Raw genomic sequence first — 24,181 nt, 5'->3', positions numbered from 1 at the left:
TATGAAGACAGGCTGAGAGAGCTGGGCTTGTTCAGCCTGGAGAGGATAAGACTCTGAGGAGATCTTAGAGCAGCTTCTAGTGATTAAAGGGGCTGACAAGAAACCTGGAGAGGGGCTTTTGACAAGGGCACATAGGGACGGGGCAAGGGGAAATGGCTATAATCTGAAAGATGGTAGTCTTAAATTAAATGTAAGCATCTTACCTAAGGACTGTGAGGGTGCTGAGACTCTGGCACAGAGTGCCCAGAGAAGCTGTGGCTGCCCCATCCCTGGCAGTGTTCAAGGCCAGGTTGGACACAGGGGCTTGGATCAAGCTGCTCTAGTGGAAGGTGTCCCTGCCCATGGCAGGGGTTGGGACTAGATGAGCTTTAAGGTCCCTTCCATCCAGACCATTCTATGATTCTATGATCATTTAATGAGTGAGTATTTCTTTAATAAAATGTGATAAACAAGTGAGCATCTCAAATCTGATTTGCAAAATAGATTGACTTTATACAGATCTTGGGGAGATTCAAGTGAGCTTGTGGTCTCTACTGCACAATGACAATGGTGAAGAGAGAACCTGGACGTCACTGTTTGTCACAGAAGCTGATGGCCAGGTCTGACCCATACAGTGTTGAGGGGTAGGATAACTTGCATCCTAGTACAGTCATCCGTGCAGCAAATGATATTGGAAATTAAAGGTCAGAGAATTGATAGTAAGGCTTAAGAAAACAGCAATTAGGCTGCTAGCAAGAAAAGCTAAATTATCAGTAGTAGGAGTAGGGGGGATTTGGGGGGAGGAGGATTATTGATCTAAATATCAACTTGGCAGATACACAGAGTACAATCTAGAGGTTTTTTACACCTCTGGGCTTATTCAGCCCTCACAATAAAAAATGCAGGCCTATAAAGATGGAATAAGAAGCAATCAATTAGGATGGCATTTGCTTGTTTCTGCGCTGCGGCTGGGCAAGCCCATCACAATTAATGATTTATTAGGAGATTTTAAACTTTTTTCCCCATTTTACACAGATTGCAGCAACCAGACTGCAATTGTTTATTAATTTCCCTGCTATTCAAGTGTCTTTGTTAAATATCATGCAGAAAAGGTAAGCAGTTGGCTCACATGCCAGTACTTAGATAGCAGGAGTATGCCCTTAAGCATACTTGTGCCTGCTCCCACTGTTTGCTGGTTTCCCCAGCTGCACCTCACCTCATATCCAGAGCTTGCTGCTTAACAGGGTGGCCTGGCTGCAGAAAGTAGTTGGAGATGGGACACCTCATGCCACGTGCTCATGTGTGCTCTCATTTCAGTTTCTTTCAACTTGGGGGACCTAGAGAGGATGCAACACTTTGCAGCAGTCATAGCTGTCAGGGTAAGGGCTCAGAGTCTAATAAGAGGACTGAGATGCCCTTATTCTTCTGCATTAATCCATAGCTATAGGTCATAAAACACTATTTCTCTAGGCAATTCAGCCTTCATAAACCACTTCTGCCTGTAACAAATGTTGGGTCATCATTAGCAAATCTTGGAGACAACAGAAAAGTCTTTCCTGCAGATGTTCATGTGATGAAGTCTGTGCTTTCACAGCTTTTTAGCAAAACCAGCTAGAAAAAATCAAGAACATTGGAAAAAAAAGAAATTCCCTTTAGAAGAAAGCCTGGATAATTAACTTTATATTCATCCATTTCCATGCCATACCTCCCTAGGAGTGGGTGCAGTGAGCTAATTGGTTTTACTCTGCTGTGCATGGCTTCATCGCCCAGACTTCAGATTTATTGCACAAAGTCAAGCCATTGTGTCAATTCATCATTTGTCCCCTACATCAATCCCTTTCTCCTCCGAGTGATATTTGTCTGCATGTTTATATGCTGTCAGGTACCAAGTGAGATGAAAGAAAACTCTGGGCTTAACCAATTTTAGTATAATCTGATTCAACCCAAAAGTCAGAATGAATTATTACCTTTCCAGCAAGACATGACTTCAGAAAGGCCAGCTGCAGAGGAATGAGAGAAGGACATATGCCAGCACAGGCTTTTATGGGAGGGTGTCCTGGGTTCAGCTGTAGCAGTCATTTTTATCTTCTTAGTAGCTGGTGCAGTGCTCTGGTTTCAACTTTAATATGAAAACGTTGATAACACACCAGTGGTTTTAGTTGTTGCTAAATAATGCTTACTGTGATCAAGGACTTTTCAGTCTCATGCTCTGCCAGTGAGGAGGGGCATGAAAAGCTGGGAGGGAGCAGAGAAAGGACACCTGACCCAAATTAACCAAAGGGGTATTCCATACCGCAGCATGTCGTGCCCAGTATAGAAACTGGAGGGAGGTACCCAGAAGGCTCAGATCATTGCTCAGGTCAGGCTGGGGATCGGTCAGTGGGTGGTGAGCAATTTTATTGTGCATCACTTGGTTTTATTGTTTTCCTTTTCCCCTTTTTGTTTTATATTCTCTCTGCTTATTTCCCTTATCATTATTATTATTGGTTTCAGCATTAGTGGTTTGTGTTATACCTTAGTTACTGGACTGTTCCTATCTTAACCCATGGGATTTACATTCTTTTGATTCTCCTCCCCATCTCTGCTGGAGCCAGAGGAAAGAAAGGGGAAATGAGTGAGCGGCTGCATGGTTCTGAGTTACCAGCTGGGTTTAAGCCATGACAGAGGGGAAAGAAAAAGACCCTATGGAATTTAAGGATTTAGGAACATGCCAGGTTTAGAATAAATCCTTGTCTGAGAAGGGAGGTGAAGTGTGTAATGATCAGCCATAGAAATCCCTGTGAATCGTCTTTAAAAAGGCACTCTGGAAATTAAAGTCTTCAAATGCAACAACTGAAAGTGAAGCTAAGTGAAATACAGGGGAATATGAGTAAATGCTACAGGTGTAGGCCAAGCACTGCTTTAGCAATCTTATGTTTACTCCAGCAGCTCCTCTGTTGCCCATTGTTTTACCTTGTTTAGATAGGTATGCTTCTCTTTATTTCAAAATCAATTGTAATCCTATGAAAGAGAACTTACAGCACAGGGAGTGCTGGAAAGCAGCATAGTGAAAGATGCCACTGTTCATTATGCTAAGTTACTCCTGGGTAGGGAGGGAATGACATTAAAGAAGTGTGGGTAGCTTTGAGCTGCCATCCTTCCTTTAGTAGATGTAATTTAATGTCATTAGTTAATTTTTATTAAAGGTAAAGACAATTGTGGACAACACACATTACAGCATTTACTTATAATAATGATATTGGGGGAATGTCAGAGGGGGAAAAGGCAGGTTCCAGTCTGGATTCCCAGTAGCTGATGAAAATTGTTCTTCATGGTGTATCTCAACCAAGATCTTTTTAACCCAAAGAGTTTTGGATAGCTCCTTTGATTCCAGTGAAGGTAATCTGTTCTCATCAGAAAAATATTTGTGTATATAAGTGTAATTAATAGACAATATCCACCCTCAGTGCTGCATAGGACTGACCATTCCCTAACTGTACCTAATAGGTGTCCTGGATTGCTCAGTATATGCCAAGCACTATGGGTTTCACACTGATAAAAAAGCTTTATATGCTGTTGGGATCTTTCTCCAGGTTTTATATTGAGATGTGCTTCTGTATTATAATTTTTTATATACCTTATATTTTAAAAATGTCTTGTAAACTGTCTTGGGTTATGACCTGCTGATGGTGTTCAGCAGCCTGTAGTGTTCAGTGTCTTAAATACAACTGATAGCTTTCTCTTGATGAGTTAATTCTGTTTGCTTCTGCAAGGCATAAGCTTAGTAGTAACAGACAAATAAGTGTGGTCCTAGGCCAAAGATTTCAGACGGTGGCACATAGCACTTAACACCTTTGAAATTACAGTACAATAGCTTGATGTTAGTAGTGCAGCCACCTCCTAAAAGAGACAGGGGCTCATAAGCTTGTCAATCCTGGCATGCCATATGACATTAATTTAATGTAATGGCAATAACTAGTGGGGATTTAGTAAGAGACAATCCTGCTTAACTAATCTCCTTCAGTTCTTTGTAGCAGGTTTCAGACAAGATTGGTAATAGGAGTGTACATATGACATAATCTAATGGATTTTTCAAGAGGCTTTTGATGAATTTCCATATGATATTTCCCCTGCTTTAGCTGTGTGCCACAGAGATTCCAAATTGAGCAAGAAAATGGGTAAAAAACAAGTGAAATCAAGGGAAATAAAGAGAAAAGAAGAGCTGTAGTGTGTACTGGAATTAGAATTATCCTGCAGCTTCCCACTGTTCTTGCCTACCACTCAGCATGGCTGGAAAAAGATACCATCTGCATTCACTAATGAAAACTTGTTTAGGACAGGTGCATAACAGAAGAGAGGGCAAAATGCCACTCATGATACCACTAAAGGGCAAATTTAAATTTCGATTAACATGAGGCAGATTGAATATTTTTGTTGTCAGTGGTAGAATAATATATAATAAATATAAGCACAAATAACTGAAAGACTCCAGTGGATGGGTATGGGGTACGAGTGGAAAGGGAGGCTTGTGCTAACAAAGGAATGATTTATTATCATTTACATAACCTGGCATTTGTGCACACCAAAGGCCAGGTTTCCAGTAGTGCTCTGCTCCTGCAGTTTGGGGCCAGGATTTCAGCTGCAGACTCAGAGCCAGCCGCTCCCATCATTTACCCAGTGTTTAATTTGCCATATGTCAATCAGAGTGTTCATTTACAAGTGCTGCTAATAGGCGATGCTGAGAGATGAGGACAGTTGAAAATCTGGGAATGTGTCTTACTGGCAGCCCCAAACACTGGAATTATTCACAGGCCAGGACCCCTGATCAGCCGTATGATAAATCAAAGGCTGGAAAGCATGAGAATGCAGCTAATGCATCAGGATACGCCTGAGCGGGACATGCTCCATGAAAATCAGTGCTAAATGACAGAATTAAGCACCAGGAAAGGCTGTGGCAAAATCCTAAGAAACACTTCAAATAATGAGACAAAATCAAATCAAGGGCAAGAAAGAAAGAAAATTAACTAAAATCACTGAAAAGTAATAAAATGCCATCAATGAAATCTGAGTGAGGCAAAATACCTCAGGTTAAAGGGACATAGTCATCCTTCAAAATGCACATTTTAGTCTGCCATTTTTATGTGCTGTTGACAATTAACTGTCTGATTGCTGGAACTGAACAACAAAAGCAATTTTTGTTCATTTATTTCAAGCATTTACCCAATCTTGGGCAATGGTTTGGTGATAGAGGTTTTTCCTCCTTGGGGTGGAGAGGTGAAACTAGGCTTTGAATGGTTTGGAAAAAATAGGAAAACCTGATGTGAGAAAGGGGTGTGTGGAGCCCATTGGTCCTCTTCATGAGACTGATTTCCCAGTCAGTGTGCTGATGTAGAGGAGAGGAGAGGTAGCTGTGAGAAAAGCTCCCATCATAACAGCTCCTGTCTTTTGTTTGCAGTATTCGGGAGAAGTTCCTGAGAACAGAGTGGAGGTGGTGGTGGCAAATCTGACAGTGATGGACCGGGACCAGCCTCACTCCCCCAACTGGAATGCCATCTACCGCATCATCAGCGGAGACCCCTCAGGCCATTTCACTATCCGGACAGACCCGGTCACCAATGAAGGCATGGTAACTGTTGTGAAGGTAAGGGGGACAAAGGAAATCCAGATTTGTCTGGATTTCTCTAGGCTAGCTAAAGCTACAAGAATTGCCAAAAGCCTGCAGTTATTGCATGGCTTCTCTATCCTGGAAATGCAAGCACTCAAATCTGTTGTTTCCCATCTCTGCCCATGCAGGAGTCCTGAATACTTTTGATTCAAGCATATGCTGCTGGTTCTGGGTTTCCCAACTCAGCCCAGCTCTCACCCTAAGATTTCATGAAGCTGAAGGCTCTTCCCAGCCTCTAAGCTCGACCTCCGTGTCCTGCTCCTCCTTAGCTTTTTGAGCACTGCAAGAGGGAATGGCTCCTGGTCTGTGCCGCCCTGCCCTGCCTGGTGAGGTTAGGGCAGAGGCTGCATCTTCTCCTTCTTGAGCCAGAAAACTCCCCATTAGCTGTGAATCAGGGGGTAGTGTTTCACAGCAGGGGATCAGTCAAGTGATCCTCTGTGAAAGCAGGGAGTGCAGGAGAGATTGCCGGAGGAATGCATTTCCTGGCAACAGAAAGAGAGATTTTCCTCCAATTGAGTTGCTTGGCAGAAAAAACTTGGAGAAATCTTCCTAGTATCAAGCGATAAACACACAGTGTAGGGCACATCCTCAGCTCGGAATAGCTCCTCACAAGTGAAATCCATTCCCTAGATCAGCAGAGGATCTTGTTGAAAGACTGTGAAATAAGACTGTTAAATATCCATCATCCCGTCTTTCCTCCATCTATTGCTTTCAGCATTAGGAGAGCTTGAGCCCTCAAGATACCTGCAGCAAGTATCAAATTCTGCTTCCCTACTTGCTTCCAAGGAACATGACTTTATCCTTACCTGAGCATTCTCTTCCCTTTCAGTTACTGAGGCCAGCAACCCAGGCAGTGAATGTTTTTGCAGTCACTACACACACCCAGGACATAACCAGATCCATTCAGAGTTCGCTGAATCTCTTCCCAGATAAGATAGCTGTGAATGCTCCCTCTGACTACCAGAAAAGCAGAGGTACCACGAATAGGCTGCTGGGGTCTGTAAGAGCTCGCACGACACTCACTGTGCACTGCATCTGGAAAACATAATACACGTTGCGGTGCATAAAGCCTGCATCTTGTGATAAGTCTGGCCTTCTCTAACAGAAAGTTTTAATCAACAACATAGGATGAAACACTAACATTTAAAGAGCAATGTGATTTAAAAACAGCTCTGTGATGCAAAAAAAAGAGACCCACTCCCTTGCAGCTAATAACTGGCAGTCATTCTTAATATACATAGCTTGGGTATTAGGAAAAATGACATCAGTGAAATGCCAGTGTGGTTACGCTGGTAGGAATGTGTGAGCTTGTGAGCTTGTCCTCTTCTCTGACCCCCAAGCTATGTGTGTGTGTCTGCAGATGCCACTTTGCTGAAACTTTAAGGGAGACATCATCTTACCTGCTAGATGGTATTTCATCAGGGTCCTTTTATTTGCCACTCTTCATTGCTTTGTAATGATAGTTGACAGCTTTACCTGGTGCAAGGTTACAAAACTTCTTCAAGCTTAGCAGTGGTCCTGGACACCAATGTATATGGATGCATATATGCATGTAAGTGTACACATATCCATATATATATGTATATATATTCTGCTTAAACAGAAAACATTCAACAAAGTAAAATGCAAGAATCTAACTTCCACAAACATCAGCAGCCAGTCTGAAATTGAAGTGCAATGTTTTCACTGGGAGCAAGGGAGGGCCCCTTAATCTAGTAAAGTGTCAGGACTGTAGTTTAAAGGCAGATCAGAATGAACAACAGCGGATTTACATGTTCATCACTACTACACAAGGACTTCTGCATAATGAGCCATCCCTTATTCAGAACTTGCAGGGAAAAAGAACACCACTGATGCTGGTGTTGCCTTTCCACTGCTGTATAACCCGCTGTGACCACAATGTGGAGAACCACAGGAAAATCCACCATTGTCAAGCTGAACTCAAAGCTTGAAATGGCATTAAATGTCTTCACTATATATCCTCACCTGATCCTCCTGGGCACCGCAAGTTTCCTACCCTTATCAACCTAGGAGGCTTTTTGGTGTATTTTCAGCAAGGTGAATGAGTGAAATTGCTTGTGATTAAATTTTCATGGTGAAGAAGGGAAGGCTCTTAGAATTCCACCTTCTTTGAAATATTTTGTTATCTGTTAATAAGTGAATATGCTTCAAGATTTGGGGAATGTCTGCACATCAGACTGGGTGGCCCATCAGAGCTTGTTCTTCGTGGTGTTGGAGCAGTCTCTTGCTGGTTTGATCACTGATACAGGTTGAAAACCCAGGTAAAAAATTAAGTCAGGTAATGAACCTTTTATTTACGGACCTTACGTGGGTGGATTTTCATGTGGCTCTTTGAAGCTGCTCATATGTAACTCCCCACTCCTACAAGCAAAGGGGTTTGCATCTGGGCTACGGCAGTTGCAGAAACACTGCAGAGAAGGTTGTTTTGTGAAGAATCCCACCCCTTCACAAGTATTTTGGGGGTCAGAAATGGAGGGCCAAAAATGCTTCCAAACCAAGAAGCCTCTTGGAGTTCAGATGATGCCCTTGGCAGGCAGGGCATTTTTGTAGCCACCCTTGGCAAAACCCCAGCTCCAGTCCAATCACCAAAAGTGTAACATTTCCTTTTTCTGTTCATGCCTTTCCAAACCATTTTCATAACTGTGCAAGAACCTGATCTTCAAAGAAAGCCTCGATCAAGGGGAGAGAGAAACTTCCCACTCAGATGAGACACCACAGAGTCCGAAGACAATCTCCCAGAGCAGCAGTAGCTGCCCTGTGGCAGCCAGCTAAGTAAAATGGTATTATAAACCCTGCATGGATCAGAGCTCTGAATTTCTCATGGAGATGCTTCCAAGGCTTCAGTTATTATTTGCCTCAACAATAACATGAGAAAAATTTGTTCAGTTTAGTTAAAAATACCTTGAAAAACAGGAGGACACACGGCTTCACTCTGCTGCAACCAGGTCAGAGTCACTATTGAAGGAGGAGGATGTGCAGCATCTCCAAGGGGATGTTTCAGAGCAGTTGGGGCAGATCAGATGCTGAACATCCATCAAGGGGTATCTGCAAAGGTGCTACTTTTTAATTTCATGTTACGTGGTTCTTGAACATACAATTAAAAAGCAGGCAACAGCCCATCACCTCCTTGTCCCAGATGTGGAGGCTATGTGGGTTTTTTTAGGATCCTGCTGTCATAGAATCGTAGAGTTGTTTAGGTTAGAAGATCATCAAGTCTAACTGTTAACCCCCCACTGCCAAGTCCACCAGTAAACCATGTCCCTAAACCCATGGACTGATGAATATGTAGCATTTTCAGTGAGATGCATTAAAATGGAAGGGTTAGTGCAGTGTGAAGAGCAGAGAGTGCTCTGTGCGCCATTAGGGAGGCAGTTTTAGGGAGCAGAAGTATGAACGGTTGTGGTAGAAATTGCTTGTAATGGTGCAAAAGAAGTTCTGCTTAGGGCTGGACTGTGTCTGGCTGCAAGGGGCTTCTGTCCCACTAGGAACAATAGCACAAACACTGCCGTGAAGGCACAAACTCTTGATTTTACCTTGTATTTTTGACAACAAAGTATGTGAAAGGGGACTCAGACATGGAAGAGGAGGCAGATGGTCTCTCTCTTGCAGACTGAAGTGCTGTGGGCACCGCTACCACGTGCCAGCAAGGTTAGCAAACAGGCCAGCACAAAAAGAAATAGATAAATAAGACTAGAGAAATATAAATTACAGGGTGTGAAAAGAAATTGAGGAAATGCATTAGTCAAGTGGTTTCAAAGCCTTGAATAAGGTTTAAATGGGATCCTTTACCATGTGTCTTGTTTGAATGCAGGACAAGTCTGTGAGTCAGTGCTGGTGGGTGTACTGGGAATCTTTGTGCTTCCTTTTATTTATTAAAAGTTGGCCCTGCCTGTCAGGAAACCATTTAGCAATAGGAACATTTGCACTTCAATCGAATATAGAGGTTCCAGTGTTTTACCTTTTGCCCCTGAAATTTGTTTCTCTCATGTAGCCTCCTATGATTTGATTTCTCTCCTGACAATACTGGGGTTTAAACAGAACACAGAAGCCAGATCTTGCTGATGTAAATCAGTACAGCTCTACTGGAATCAATGTGACTGTGGTATTTTACACCAGGAAGAGTCCACTTTGCAGACTCAGCACTGGAGAAAGAATAAGGAGAATGGTTACACTTCTACATTTATAAATCACTGCAAAGCATTTTTTAACAAGCAGAGGTGTGATCCTGCATAACTCAAGCCTCCCTGGCAGATGATTAGTGACTTCCCTCATAGTAATTAGTGGGATGGTTTAGAAATTATACTGTGGTTCAGTCAGTTGTGCCAGCAAAGGCTTTGCACTCCTTCTGTCCTGAGACACATCATCTTTATGTTTCTGTTGAGAAGAGACCTGTGGCCACCCAACAGCAAATCACATCTGTAGGAGTGTGCAGGCCGCCTCAGGAGATCACAAGGTGTCTTGCAAGAGGACAAGAGGTCTCAGTGGAAGGATGGCCTGATTAAACCAGACCAGGCCTTCTTCACTGCAGCTCCACCTTTGTTTATAAACTCACTTAAGAGGAAGAATGAAGAGCACTTCAAGCTCATGAGTCCTCATAGACTGTCACAGTTACTTAGCAGCTTTAAATGCTAATAGCATTGTTAAGTACCTGTCCAGTCCCTCTTAACAGGCTCCGCCTGTTGCAATTAGAGCAGCACTTGGTGGATTTGTTCATTCACAGCTCAGCTAACGCAGTTCTTTTTTGGAAGCCACTTAGCACTGGAACTAAACAGAGGGCAAATCCCCCCTGCTGTTTGCAACTTTTAGTTTGTGGGGATTTTTAACTTTTTGACTCAAATACTGGAAGGCCAAATCCTCCACTGGATTGAAGCTGGTATGGATTTACACCTTCAAACAAACTGAGCTCACAGGAGGACAGGAGTTGGGGCAGTGACTTTGATATCATCTGCCTTCTAAATCGTGCAGCTTTCAGCCAGAAAGTAGAATTTATTCTGTGCTTGGCTCTATGCTTGCTTGCTTGTTTGTTTGTTTGTTTTAGGCAGTCGATTACGAGATGAACAGAGCTTTCATGCTGACAGTGATGGTATCAAACCAAGCTCCCCTGGCCAGTGGCATCCAGATGTCCTTCCAGTCGACAGCAGGAGTCACCATTTCAGTCACAGATGTCAACGAAGCACCGTATTTCCCAACAAACCACAAGCTAATCAGGCTGGAGGAGGGGGTGCCTACCGGGACGGTCCTGACAACGTTTTCAGCAGTGGATCCTGACCGCTTCATGCAGCAGGCAGTAAGGTGGGAGACCAGGCAGCCAATGAGCTCATGTACAGGTGGGGGATTGCAGCTGCAGACTTTTGGAGAGCAAAGCAGCTGAAAGTTAATTCACAAACTAACTGATGTGAGATGAGTAAAATGTTTGGCAAGGATTGGCACCCTCAGTCGAATGCCTGCAGAGTATCCTGCAGGCTTGGGAACTCGCCATCCTCCCTGCTCCAGGTCAGCCAGAGTGGCTGGGTGCAGGAGGGCAGGCATAGTTGGACCCCACATTACTAGCCTGCAGAGAGGCAGTTGGCAGCTTCAAGTGCAAGCAGTCAATAGCAAAGGGTCTCTGTGTGGTTACAGAGTCACAGAGGTCAGGTCTGCATTCTACTTAATGTTTTGATTCTGCCGTGTCGAAAATGCTTTGACCTGTGTTGTTTATGCACTTTATAAACACAGAGGCATAGAAAAAGACAGCTTTGTTGGTTTCTGTTTTATTGGGGGGGGGGGGAGGAAACTGAGGCACAGAAGGGGCTAAGAGCTAGATTTCCGAGGGAATTACTGGGATTTTTAGTCGTGTCTTGTGTTGCTTCCGGAGAATTTAGGTTCTGCCTGGCTAAAAAAGCATAGTACAGAGGAGCTGTCAGCCCATTCAGAGCAAGGCTGGCTCAGTTGCAAATAGCTGCTGAACAGGCTTTTAAGATGTCATACAGTTAAATATTGCCTGAGCAGTCAAACACGTATTCACACACCATTGGCACTTGGTCTTTATCCGACTAATGCCAGTCCAAATAAAGCACCCCAGCATCCCTAGCCTGCTCTGTAGTGAATGAGATTTGTTCTCACCTTGCCTTTCCCTTCAGACCAGCTGCCAAATGTATCCTCCTCAGCAGTTGCTTTCCCTATGAACGGGATGCAGCTGGAATTTTAGCCTTGTAAAAGTTAGATGTTTGATCGAAGCAGTTCAAGACCGGATTTAGTCTGTGCCACAACCAGGAAGCTGTCACTCATTGGGGTTTTTTGTCCCTCCTGGCAAACTGGGGTCTGAATCCATTGTTCAGGACCCCAGCTCATACACCTTCCCACCAGGAACTGCATTGGGTAAAAGTGTGTGTGTGAATGAGAGTCCTTGTGGCACCCTTTCCAGATACTTCAGCCTCCATCTGCACAGATGGGAAACGCATTTCCTGCTCTTGGCTACTTCTGCACGCGCAGAAGTTTGTTTCTTTTTTACTCTGTCTGTAAGGACCGCAGTACATTTGGCAGAACCGGAGTATACAACATGAGCGCATCCAAGGCCACTTAAACTTACATCAGTTGTGACATTTCGTGTCAGGAAGAGTTTGAAATATTTCACCTGGCACAGAGCTGTCTGGTCTAGAATATGATAGTTTACTCACTGCCTTCTCTTGTTGTCTTTAGACAGGTATTGTGACTTCTGAGGAGAGAGACCATCCTCACTAACAAGCCAGTTCTTCTTACATTCTTTTTGAAATATTGGCCTTTGAAGGGTCTTTATTTCCCCCATGTCTGTACCAAGGCTGGTTTTCAGAGGAGAGGACAGCTCATTTCTGACTGAATACTCCCTCTAACCCAGAGATGGATGATCTGTAATCCAAACGAGCATCTGCCATTTCTGGGAGAAGGACCGGCTCTGCTAAACTGTTCCTGTCATCACACAGAGCAAGTGCAGGGTTCTGTAAGACTTTCTGTGAACATGAGCAGCCAATTACTTGAGTTGTTTTTCCCTAAGGCTTCCAGAACACACATTTTGAGTATCCACCAGCACTTTGTTTCCAAACCCAAGTACAATCCCTCTTACCCCCATTTCATCGGGGACAGCCCAGTGCCGAGGCTTGGGGAAAAGCAGTGGGGCATTGTTGGGGTCCTGTCTTTGTGAGCTATGCAAAGGATATATTGTTTTTTCTTCACAGCTGACATTGGTGAGTTAGGGGAAGAAGATACTGAAACAGCTAAGCCTACAGATCCACGATAAGCACTTCTCAGAGCTGATCCAGCTGCTAGAGCCTTGCATACAGTTTTCAGTCTCTAAACAGTCTTTGATGAAATAGAGATTTTAGAAACAGAAGAAAAGGAAGCAGAAGCATCTCCAGTAAGCAACAGCTTGTCATGACCAACATCACACCTCAAATTATCCTCATTAGCCACAGACACATTAACAAAGTCAGCTTTGAGGCTGGATGCCTGGTCATGTAGCAGAGAAAGGGCAGGGGACTCACAGCAATAATATTAAAAAGAAATGAAAACATCCCAAAGAGTCTAGCTCCATGAAATGTAATTCTTCCCTTTGGCAGGGGCTCGTGCAGCTGTATGTTGCTCTCCTGCTCCCATGGATTGATGCAGCTCAAGTTTCACTTTTGAGTTTCAGCTTCAAACAGCCCATTTCTGGAAATGGGTATTCACCAGAAGCCTTCCCTCCTGCCTGCATATCCAACTACAAACATTTATAGAAAACGATCAGCAGATCTGAGTTACCCATGGAATAAGCTCAGTTTTGGTTTATTTCAGTAATCTGGCCATTTACTAGCTTCCAGTTTAGGTAATAAGGGTCCAGCTCAACTCAAGCTGTTGTTCTAGTAAGTAAGGAATAAAATAAAACCAAGAAAACAAGCAAGTGAGAAAGGTAAACAGAATATGGAAAAAGTTTGCCCAAAACAAACCATGTTCATATCTGGCTGTGCAGGACATGAACAGATTTGGTCTACGAGTTGACTGAGTCGTTGGGATATGAATCTACCCTTGGGTTCTTCCAGCCCCAGAGCATGCTGGGGACTGCCAAGGGGACCCCTTTGCTGCAGCTCTCTCCCACCCTCACACATGCATAGGATCACCTTACCTGCTATTTCAGGAGCATATAAAAATGCTTCAGGAAAGCAGACCTGGGTCCATGCCTCAATACAGCTGTGAGTTCCCATTATAGTGACCCCAAGGCAGATGCTGCTAAAGATAGGATTCTGATAGAAAAGAGTAGCCTGGAAACTGCCCTTTTTCCAGTGTGGTATTTCCCAAACTGTTATTTATTCGCGAAGGGCAGAAAACAAGAATAGAAAACAAAAGGCTTTAGAGCAAGAGCTATTTTAGGAAAGGCAGCATTGAGAGAACGAGAGAGCAGGAATCCATCCTCTAATTCAGGCATACAAGTGCAGTGGTCATCACAGACCCTATTTCTCCCTGGCTGTAGAGACCTCAGGCTATGTCCACTCCCAGCAGCAGGAAGCTGCCGTGTAAGTGGCACTTAGTAAAAAGCAAGGCCTTTAAAATGGAATAAATAAAAAAATTGAGTAATTGTAGAGGTCAAAACTCAGATACTCAATTAGCATTTTGTTTGTCAACAAAACCAGTTATCAAAGGTCCTTTGAATCATGGGTCAGGGGTCTAGAAAAACCTTATTTCAAGCAATATTAAGGATATGTCAGTGAAAAGACTGCCGTGTATTTATTTCCTTTCTCTGTAGATACTCTAAGCTGTCAGATCCTGCAAACTGGCTGAACATTAATGCCACAAATGGTCAGATCACTACTGCTGCTGTCCTTGATCGAGAGTCAGACTACATTAAGAATAATGTCTACGAGGCCACATTCTTGGCGGCTGACAACGGTGAGCCCAGGCTTCACATTCTTCATGCTTCAATAAGACTCTAATGTGATGCATTAAGAGAAATGATGCCCTGACAGAGTTGTCAGTATAAGTTATCTTTTTCCCAGGTTTTTATGGTCAAAAATGTGAAAGTGGGACGGGAAATTGCTGGAGTAAATTAAATGTGCACAGTATACAGAGAGTGTTATTAAGGGAAGGGGAGGACAAATGGAAAATCGATTTGGGGAGTTCAGTATAGCCTGAACTTAAAAAAATGTCAAAGGGATGTGCTGTCCAAGGGCTGCTGAACACACTGGTCCTGGTGATCATCCCAAAGGCACTGATCAGAGCATTCCAGAAACCTTCCTTCAGGAAATAAATAATAATTGTAGGGGATGGCAGGAGGGTATTAAAAATAAGCCAACAATCCATTGGACTGCTGTGGCTTTCATGAGAGGTGTCTGTTTGTGGATCTGTCATCGAGGCCGATTTCTCTCTGTCCACCACCATTTCTGAAATGTCCCACCCCCATCAGAGCATCTGGATGCAGGTGGACCAAAGCCACTGAGGCCAGTACAGATCTCATGGAGAAGTCCCACTAAGGTTTGCTCTTCATTGCTCATTTAAGGTCACACAGTGCTTTTGGTCAAATTAGCACTGTGAACCTCAGCACTGGCCTCACTTAAGGACACACAGTCCATTGCTGCTGCCCTGGATTTTTCTTCCTAATTCTGATTAGGAGGAGTTGATGATTCTTTGCTAATGATACCAGAATGTGGCTATGCTGTTATTTCGTTCATCAGTTCCCCCACTTGGAAAAAGCTTTGTGGAGGGCTCAGTAGTTTCCCTGGGCAAGAATAGGGTCTTCCTCCCCTTCTGCCACCCTCACCTTCCCCCTGCAAGGTGCTGAGCACTCACATAAAACCAGGGCCATGCTTCAGCAGCAAAATTAAGTCTAGGCTTGGCTGTGAGCACCTAAGTATATTGCTCATACTCTGTAGGTTCTTTCAGGGCAGTGTGTGTTAGCTCTTGACATCCCTCAGGCTGAAGGGTGCCATTATGAGCAGTTATGGTGGTGCTTGCAGGGCTAATGAAAACTTGCTCCCTCTGGGGTTTCAGGCTTCACTTCAGTCGTTGCATCCAGGGTCACAGGGGCAAAGCAAACTCATGGAAGAGTTTCAATGCTCAGTAGCAGCACCAAAAAGCAAGTTTTGCACCTTCTTTGTTCCATCAGTGGTACGACTTAGCCCCATCCTAAGTTTCCACTTTGCAGCCAGGGCAGCAAAATCCAAAATAGTCTCAAGGGGATCCAGCAGCGTTCATCTGCAAGACCCACAAAACAGATCAAATAAGTTGGTCAAGGCTATTCACAAAAGCAGTGGTAGAACTTGAACCCATTAAACTAATCCTTACCATCTGACCTTGCAAATCCCAGGCACTTAGTACAATGTGATTAGGAGTTAACCCCTTTCCTTGGCTTCAGTGCTGACACTGCAATGCATCAGCACTTCCACATCCATCATTCAGCAGCTCAGAAAGTAAGGACATACATAAATCTCTGTATTTTGAAAAATTAATCCATCACTCATATATTGCAGCCATTAAAATGCACATAAAGCAATACCTTATTTAAAATTCTGTCTAGAGTGCTTCGGATAACAGCTAAAGTTTCATCGAGGCTAATAGACTCTTTCCACATTTCTCCAAAGTTCCAGGCTCTCCAGCATCATGTACTCATTAAGGAAAGGCTTTGCTTTTTGTTCCTTTCTTGAAGAAGCAGCAGCATCTTGTTTTCTGGAAGTTCTTTTTGCTGTTTTCAGTGTATGATAAAGAAGTTCAGCAAAGTACTTCTTGGACATGCTTTCTTTCTCTCCCTGGGCTACAGTGCAGAGATATCACTTTAAGAAAAGTCTTTTCTGCAGTGAAAAGGGAGGGAGGAAAAGGGGAGTCAGTTCTTTTAATTTATCCTAAGACTGCTGCAGAACTGCACTCAGGAGCACCAAGAACCAAACTACCAGGACCCAGAGCCCAGTGATACCGAATAACCCTACAAAACTGCATTTCTATGTGCAGCAATTGCAGGTTATTTCAGCCACATGCTAGTTAGCGCCTCTCAGGGCTGCTAGTTCCTGTTCGGTCTATCTCAGAGGTTAGAATGTGAGCCTTGCGTTCATCCCAGAAGATACTCTGGTCAATGTGAAAACAGCGAAACCACTTTCCTTGGTCCCAAAAGTCAGTTTTCACATTCAGCCCCAACATCCCGTCTGTCTCTCCAGAAACTTTCAAGGCTGATCAAAGACATTGTTTTAGAGGGAGACTTACCCCGTGCTTACTAGATGAAAGGATGAGATCAGTGATTGAAGAGCTTATGTTGGAACCATGAAAGAAGGATTTTCAGGGCTCCTTCAGAGTTTTCAAGGCTCCTTTGAAAAATGGAGCAGAAATGAGAAAGGAATGTAGGAGGGAAAGTCTGTAGCAGCAGAAGTAACACTCGGAAGCCTAGTGGGGAAGTAGTTTGTGTAGCATTATATCCAGCACTGGGAGGAAGAGCTAAAATTGAAAATACAAAGTCAATTAAGAATACTTTGGCATTTTGGGGAAGGCTGATCTCTCTAGCCAGGGCAGGTATCACTTTGTGTAAGTGGTCATTAGTCAGACAGATGTGGCTTTCCATCAGGAAGGGACTGGAGGACTGAGACTGCTGTGCTGCAGCATCCCTGCTGTTTGTGACAAATGTAGGGAGGATGAAGAACTGTATGTTGGGACATGCTGCTGCTGCCATGAGCTAACGATGATGGTTAGCTCATAGCTTAGAGCAGGGACCTTTCACCACTGATGCTAGGGCTAACTGTGCGATGGGCTTTCTTTGCAGCAGTGTAATAGTCTGCAAATCTAAATACTGGCTAGCAAGTGCTACAGTAAATGCTGACCAACAAGTTACACTACTTACTTTTTTTTCCCCTCCAAGCCTTCTTCCTTTTGTTAGCTGTCTTTCTAACAGTTATTCATCTCCAAAACAGCCAGTACCAAAATTTGCACTAGCAACTTGATGTCACCTCCTTGTATTTTTAGAATTTGACTAAGGACATTGCTGTAGGCTACAAATCTGCAGAACTCAACCTCAGTGTTCTGCAGGAGTGAAAAACAGCACCATTAGGAGGCTTGGGGAACTTTTAATAATACCTCTTAAAGCAAGGGACCATGAAAGTGCAGTATGTCCCTAATAAGGTCCAAGGAGGGAGGGTGAAAATCCTGGTTTATTGAAATTGGATGGCAGAGAGGGGGCTGTTGTCAATCCCACTGCTTCTCAGGTGATGGTCATTGGTCCATACTTGGCTCTGCCTCTCGCACTCAGGTATACCCCCCGCAAGCGGCACTGGCACTCTGCAGATCTACCTTATCGACATCAATGATAATGCTCCTGAGCTCCTGCCAAAAGAGGCACAGATCTGTGAAAAGCCAAACCTGAATGTCATCAACATAACAGCCGCGGATGCTGACATCGATCCAAACGTCGGGCCCTTTGTCTTCGAGCTGCCAAGTGTGCCATCTGCGGTGAGGAAGAACTGGACCATAACACGGCTGAATGGTAAATGGGGCAGGCAATCCTGAGGACATTTGGACTCTGATTCACTAATGAGGCCACATGTGGTTTTAAACTTCCAAACTTTCCTACTTTTTTATCTGATTTTTATTTTTTAAAGCACATTATGGCTGACATTATAGACAAGATAGTTAATCAGAAATGATTTGTATCAGACCTGCAGCATAACTCTAAAAGCCTTGGCACTTGGCTTTTTTTTTAATGCAGTTCATAATTATGAACAGTTATCAGTAGTGAACAGAGTATAAATCATCCATAATGGCCAAGGGGAAAAAAGCTATTATCAGTCTTCCTTATGTTCCTCCAGTGTAATTGTCATAAGCCACAATCAGGATCAATGTTCATTTCTCTGACCATAATTGCATAAAGGCAGCCTTTTAATTTACCATGGAACCAGGAGGGCCAGGTAAGTGTGAAGATTACCAGCATGTGAAGGATTTTTATATTGCAGTGTGTAACCATAATTGTTCCTCTTACTGGCAGTTTCAGCAAAGGATGGAAAATATCAGGGAGCCGCGGGCTGGTTTTGGCTTCAAAGCTGGTCCCTCTCGCTGAGACCTTGCACCTTCTGCCAGGCCAGGGGCAATGGCTTGTTCTCTCACAGCCCGGGGCTGTGTTCCATGGGAGGGAACACAAGAGGGATTGCTTGATTGAGCATGTCATCAACAGGCAATGGGCTTCCCAGAAAAACTGATGAGGGAGGGTGGATGAGCAGAAACCCTCCACAGTGGCAGCCCAGACCCAGGGAGTGTCATCCATGCCTTACTATTTGCATTTCATGCTGTTTTAAACACTTGCAACCAGATTTGCAAATGGCATCGAGGTAGGTTAGTGCAGCAGTGCAAGCACAGTATTTTACAAAGCACAGGCTGATTGTTGACCCAACTGTTAGGGCAGAAGTCTGAAACTGTCCTCCCCAGGTGTGCTGTTGATAGCCTCTTCTTCAGGACTCAGAAGACTGCTGTAGCAGAGGAGCCCTGCATCTACAAGTGCGGCTGCAAGGCTCTACCAGTGTCTGTCATCTGTCTGTCTGTCTGTCTTGGTCTCTCCAGGCGATTACGCCCAGCTCAGTTTACGAATCACATACCTGGAAGCGGGTGTGTATGATGTGCCAATCATTGTGACGGACTCGGGAAACCCCCCCTTGTACAACACATCCATCATCAAAGTGAAGGTGTGCCCGTGTGACGAGAACGGTGACTGCACCACCATCGGGGCGGTGGCTGCGGCAGGGCTGGGCACAGGTGCCATCATTGCCATCTTGATCTGCATCATCATTTTACTCAGTAAGTATCACAAGGCTCGCGCTGCTGGGAAACTTGATGTTTCCCATCCCATTCCCTTTTGTCCCACTTCTATACATAGTGTTTTTCCAGAGCCTTGAGAGCTCCGTGCAAGCGACAGTGCCGTGAGCTTTGGGCTGCAGGGATTGGTTCACACATCTGCTTTTGAAGCTCCTTCAATGCAGTATCAGTAGAATGAGCTAGTGCACTCTGTGCATACATCAGGCTTTTCTTTCTAGGACTTCCAGTAGCTTTACAAACATAATTACACCTGACAACATCTTGTAGGTAGTGAGTGCAGGACCAGGTTGAAGGACTTGTCCAAAATCCTGGGGCGGACAGCCCCATACCTCTCAGTTTCCTGGCTGGCTTTGGATATACTGGTTTCCAGTACCTGATGCACTGGTTGTGAGAGTCTGGTTGGTCCCTAGCCAAGCCAGTGCATAGCTGTAGTTTTTTGGTTGTTGAGAGCAAAAGATCATGGTGGATGATGAGTGCTTTAAGAGGAAGGAACCCAGTTTGTTGGGAGCGTTGGAGAGCTGGCAGTGCATCACGGAGAAGGGCTGGCCATCCCTTCGCTTGAGGCAAAGCCATCCCTTTAGCCCAGCAATGCTGTTAGTCCTGAGCTTCCATGAGCATTACCAATAACCATGTGTGCACACACTTAAAAATAAAAATGATATCATTATAACTTCAAGCAGGAGTTGGCACAGTAGGAATAAATAAAAATGAGCATTGAAATGAACAATGAGGTAAATATTCATCAAGGAACACAAGATGAAACCATAGGACTCCCATTAAAGCTAATGGGAGTTATGGTGTTAAATCACATTTAATATTTACCCCCAATGTGTTTAAACAGAGAGCAGACAGAGCGACGTATGCTACAAATGTCTTCTAATGTGGATATGATGTGGTACATTAAGAGAATGGGTCATCTTTGGGCAAACATCCACCCTCCTGGGCCAGCGATAGGAATAGATTGTTGTATAATTGATTTACTGTATTGGTCTGGAGAACAAGCCAGAAAACCGTGTTTGTGGCCGTGCAGTCCCGTTCCTCCTCCAGCTCATCTGAGCCAGGGGAAGCATCCCTGTGCCTAGCCACAATGCACAATTCCTGTCCTTTGCTGAGTGAGGGATCCCAGTGCCAAAGTGTTCCAGGCTGCTCCCTTCAGCAAGGGTATTTGTTGCAAACACACCACAGTTGCACACCCGGAAGAAAAGGTGGTATTCCTCAGTCCCACCACGTTTGGTACTCTGGGATATGCAGGAGTGCTGTACTGGAAGCCACAAAGGTGATTCAAACACAGGGCTTTCCTTTTTCTGGTCTTGCATGAATCTGCTGCTAAAATACTATTTAAAAAGTTGAAAATCCCATGGACTGAAATTAACTTTATCTGAAGGACATTTGATTTAAGAGATTCCTTTTTTCATTTTCAGATACATTATCCCATTTTAAATTATGGGTTTTATTACAAAAGCTTATTTTTACATTCATTGTCATTCTAATTGACTTCTTTTTATCTTTAAGAGCTGCAAAAGCACTGTATCAGTGATGAAAAATGTAATATGTGATGAACAGTTTTCCATTTACATCCTTCCATGTTTTGCCTCCTTTCTATTTGTTTTATATCGTGACCTCTGAACAATAGCCTGGAAAAAGGCAGATGCAGGGTTTTTTGTGCTATTTGTCCATTTTTTGAGTCAGCAGGTCAAAGTTTGATGGCTTTAAAAGAAAGAAGCATCAAGAGAACAGATCTAAGGTTGCTCAGGTGAGGGAAGTTTCTGCCTTTACCTTTGCTCAAAGGTCTTTTTTCTTCCCAATACCTGATGTATTAGCTGCACAAATAATACATTTAGGAAAGCAATGCAATAAAAAATTGTGAAGGGTGAAGACAATAGATTTCAAGGAAAGCTACATGCAGAGTGAAAATGGGTCTAACAGCAGTAATAGCACTTCCCATTCTGCAGAGTGAATAAAAGGAAGGAGAGTGCACTACATCCACTATTGACACTTTGAAGGTCCCTTTTTTTTCCAAGGTAGCTGTAAAGGCATTAATGGCACAGAAAAAAAACTACAACTGCATGAAAAAGTAGCATTAAAAAAAAAAAAGGGGGGGGGGAGAAGGAGATAAATCCTAGTAACTATTATAATATTGTCTTTGTGGACTAGGCAGGTATCTTGTTGTGAGAGACTTGAAAAGGATCAAGGAGAAAAGGACTTCAATAGTCTGCTAAATAGCTGAGGTTTTATATTGCAGATAAGAGTTACATTTTCTTCCCTTTTCTTTTTTCTCCCTTGAATAGATCCAGGATAAGCATTAAAGAAATGCTGAACTATCTGAAAACAATTCTGTTAGCTGGCAGGCGGGGATGGCAGCCAGTTGGTGCACAAGGGCAGTAATTAGCTGTCCAGTCCTCTTCCACTCACTTCACTGAATTCCTGTTGGGTATGAACACTTTGGTGCTGGGAGGAAGAACTCAGATCCTCCTCAATACCTCCTCACAAAGTGGGGCTTCAGGCTGAGCTGCTTGCCCATGTCCCCAGGGTCTGGTCTCTTCTCTATCCTTGCCCTCTGTGAAGCAACACCTGGGCTCAGCAGACAGGTAAAGGAAAGAAAACGTGGTTGCTTGTGCTGCTAAAAAAATACAAAGAACATTTGGGATCTTATGTCCTGGCTGGGTTCATTTGTGTTGGATGCGTTAGTTTGGCATGGTCAAGAGCTGACCTAGATGAAACAAACCTGGGCCACGTGTTCTCACCTCCACTGTCCATCCATCTCTCCCTTCTCCAGCCGATTGCCTCTGTCACAGCTTGGTGCGACTTGCATGGAGAACGGAGGGGGAAGCAGACACTAGGAGGTGTGACTGCATCAGCTGCTCAGGCTTAATTTCTATTCTGATGGCATTATTTGCAGCTACTGAGTATGAGAACGAAAACAGGCATATTAACAGGTTCTTGAAGAAGACAAGGTCTGGTTTCCTTATGTTAGTGGAGACTTAGGTTCCCAGAGCAACTTCCACACAGTAAATCACAAGGAGCACACAACCTCTGAGATGTGAGTGGACTTGTGAAGTATTAGGTTGTGGAGCAGGGAGTCAGCATTCCCTTTGGGTAAAGTTGTTTGAGTTGGGAAAAACTTCTCATGATTGAAGAACTCTCTCACTGTTATTGTGCTGAAAGAGATTTGCCAGGTCCTGGCATGTAAATGCTGATGCCTGAGGAGGTTGGCTGTGTGCTAACAGATCTGCTCTCCCTTGTTCTACAAAGCTAGCCCTGCTCTCTGAAAGGATTTCAAATGATCTTAGAGTTGCTTTGCAAGTCAATGGCCAAACGTGTATGCTAATGTCCTGGCTAATATGATCTTGGAAGTCTGGAAAGCCTTTCTCATGTATCAAAGAAAAGTATGGAGGAGTCCAAATCCAATTACAGGACCCAGTGTTACACAGCCTCCACAAATCAGTCTTTCTTGGGCAACTGCAGACAACAATAAAATGAGTCCCATGATCAGGGCTTGTGACCTGAATGGGCATTGCTGTATCACACTGAGGGAAGAGCTGCTTGTGCACAAGATGTGGGCCATCTGTACACTTTTGCTTCTCAGCACCTCTGCAGCTGTCTTCCCCCCACCTTTTTTTTCTTTGTGCCCCTGAATGAAATAAAGGTGGAAATCTAATCCTGAAAATTCAGGATTTATATCAAATCTTTTCAGAAAGCTGCAGGTTTCACACTTGCTGTTTGCTTTCAGTTTGATGGTGTTTTTTACATCTGATAAAAATTGGCCGCATCAGCACTGGAAAAGGAAAAAAACATTAAGGAAATGTTTGTGGTCGAGGGCTGTCACAGCATTCACAGCATTCACCGAGCTCTCCCTTATGAAGCAGAATATGCAATAAGACAAAATTTCATTCCTCTTACTAGCAGCCAGTGAGGTTCTCCATAGTGGAAGAGGGTAGGTGAGGCTCTGGGGCACACCACCACACTCTGGCCCATGCGGCCTGGACTTGTGCCATGTGAGGTTGCAGCTCACCCAGCTTCTTCCCTGTTACAGCCATGGTTCTGCTGTTCGTGGTGTGGATGAAGCGCCGGGAGAAGGAGCGCCACACCAAGCAGCTCCTGATTGACCCCGAGGACGATGTCAGGGACAATATCCTGAAGTATGATGAAGAGGGAGGTGGAGAAGAAGACCAGGTGAGAAGAGCCTGTGGGTCGTGGCCAAGGAGCAGCTGTACTCTCAGAAAGGCAGAAACCACAGTATTTTCACTAAAGTACTTGCAAAGGGTTGTGTTCCCCTTCTTTATTCCCAGGCAGCTTTATTGGCTTCCCTGGTGTGGCATGGATGTCAGTGAGAGCCAGTGGAGTTCCAAGGGATTCCACATGTCACTGGGACACTGGCATTGGAGCAGGACTGTGCCAGGAGTCCGATGCCAAGTGGATTTGTCTACTCCCTGGGCAACTTCCTGGGGATGGACAAAAAATCAACCCACTCCACTCATATTCAAACAGTATCTATGTTATTTCAGTCATTACATTTGTGTGTTTTACCATTCCCTGTTAGAGATTTTATAAAACCCAGCCAGCAGCTACCACTCTCCCCAGAACCGTGGCTGCAGGCACTTGCCTTGGCTTGCTTGAACCTAGAGCTTCTGTGGGATTTCCCTGCATTTACTTAATCGTCTCTAATGCTTCTTTAATTCCTTTTAATTTCTGAATGTAGTTTGTGAGAAGTGTCTGAATACATTTGGGGATTTTCTTTTCCACTGTGAAGCGTATGGTGGCAAAGCTTTGCTTGGT

At 44.0% G+C, this 24,181-nt stretch overlaps 1 protein-coding gene across 5 annotated transcripts in view; it reads left to right on the top strand.

Moving 5' to 3' along the window:
• The window catches only part of LOC133224180 (cadherin-4), a 454,909-nt gene that overhangs the window by 424,293 nt on the left and 6,435 nt on the right, over window positions 1-24,181 (top strand). For all 5 annotated transcript variants that reach the window (XM_061375491.1, XM_061375490.1, XM_061375494.1 and 2 more), the window contains 6 exons: window positions 5,414-5,599; window positions 10,683-10,936; window positions 14,376-14,518; window positions 17,853-18,086; window positions 19,154-19,387; window positions 23,439-23,578. In XM_061375491.1, the coding sequence (XP_061231475.1) occupies window positions 5,414-5,599; window positions 10,683-10,936; window positions 14,376-14,518; window positions 17,853-18,086; window positions 19,154-19,387; window positions 23,439-23,578 (1,191 nt within the window). The remainder of the gene's footprint in view (window positions 1-5,413; window positions 5,600-10,682; window positions 10,937-14,375; window positions 14,519-17,852; window positions 18,087-19,153; window positions 19,388-23,438; window positions 23,579-24,181) is intronic.

Source organism: Neopsephotus bourkii, unplaced genomic scaffold, assembly GCF_033783945.1.
Source record: "Neopsephotus bourkii isolate Nb327-2 ecotype Australia unplaced genomic scaffold, CSIRO-AGI_Nbou_v1 NB_1663, whole genome shotgun sequence".
Taxonomy (NCBI): Eukaryota; Metazoa; Chordata; class Aves; order Psittaciformes; family Psittacidae; genus Neopsephotus; species Neopsephotus bourkii.
The sequence above is the reverse complement of the archived record's forward strand: the minus strand, read 5'-3'. Positions and strand labels throughout refer to the sequence as shown.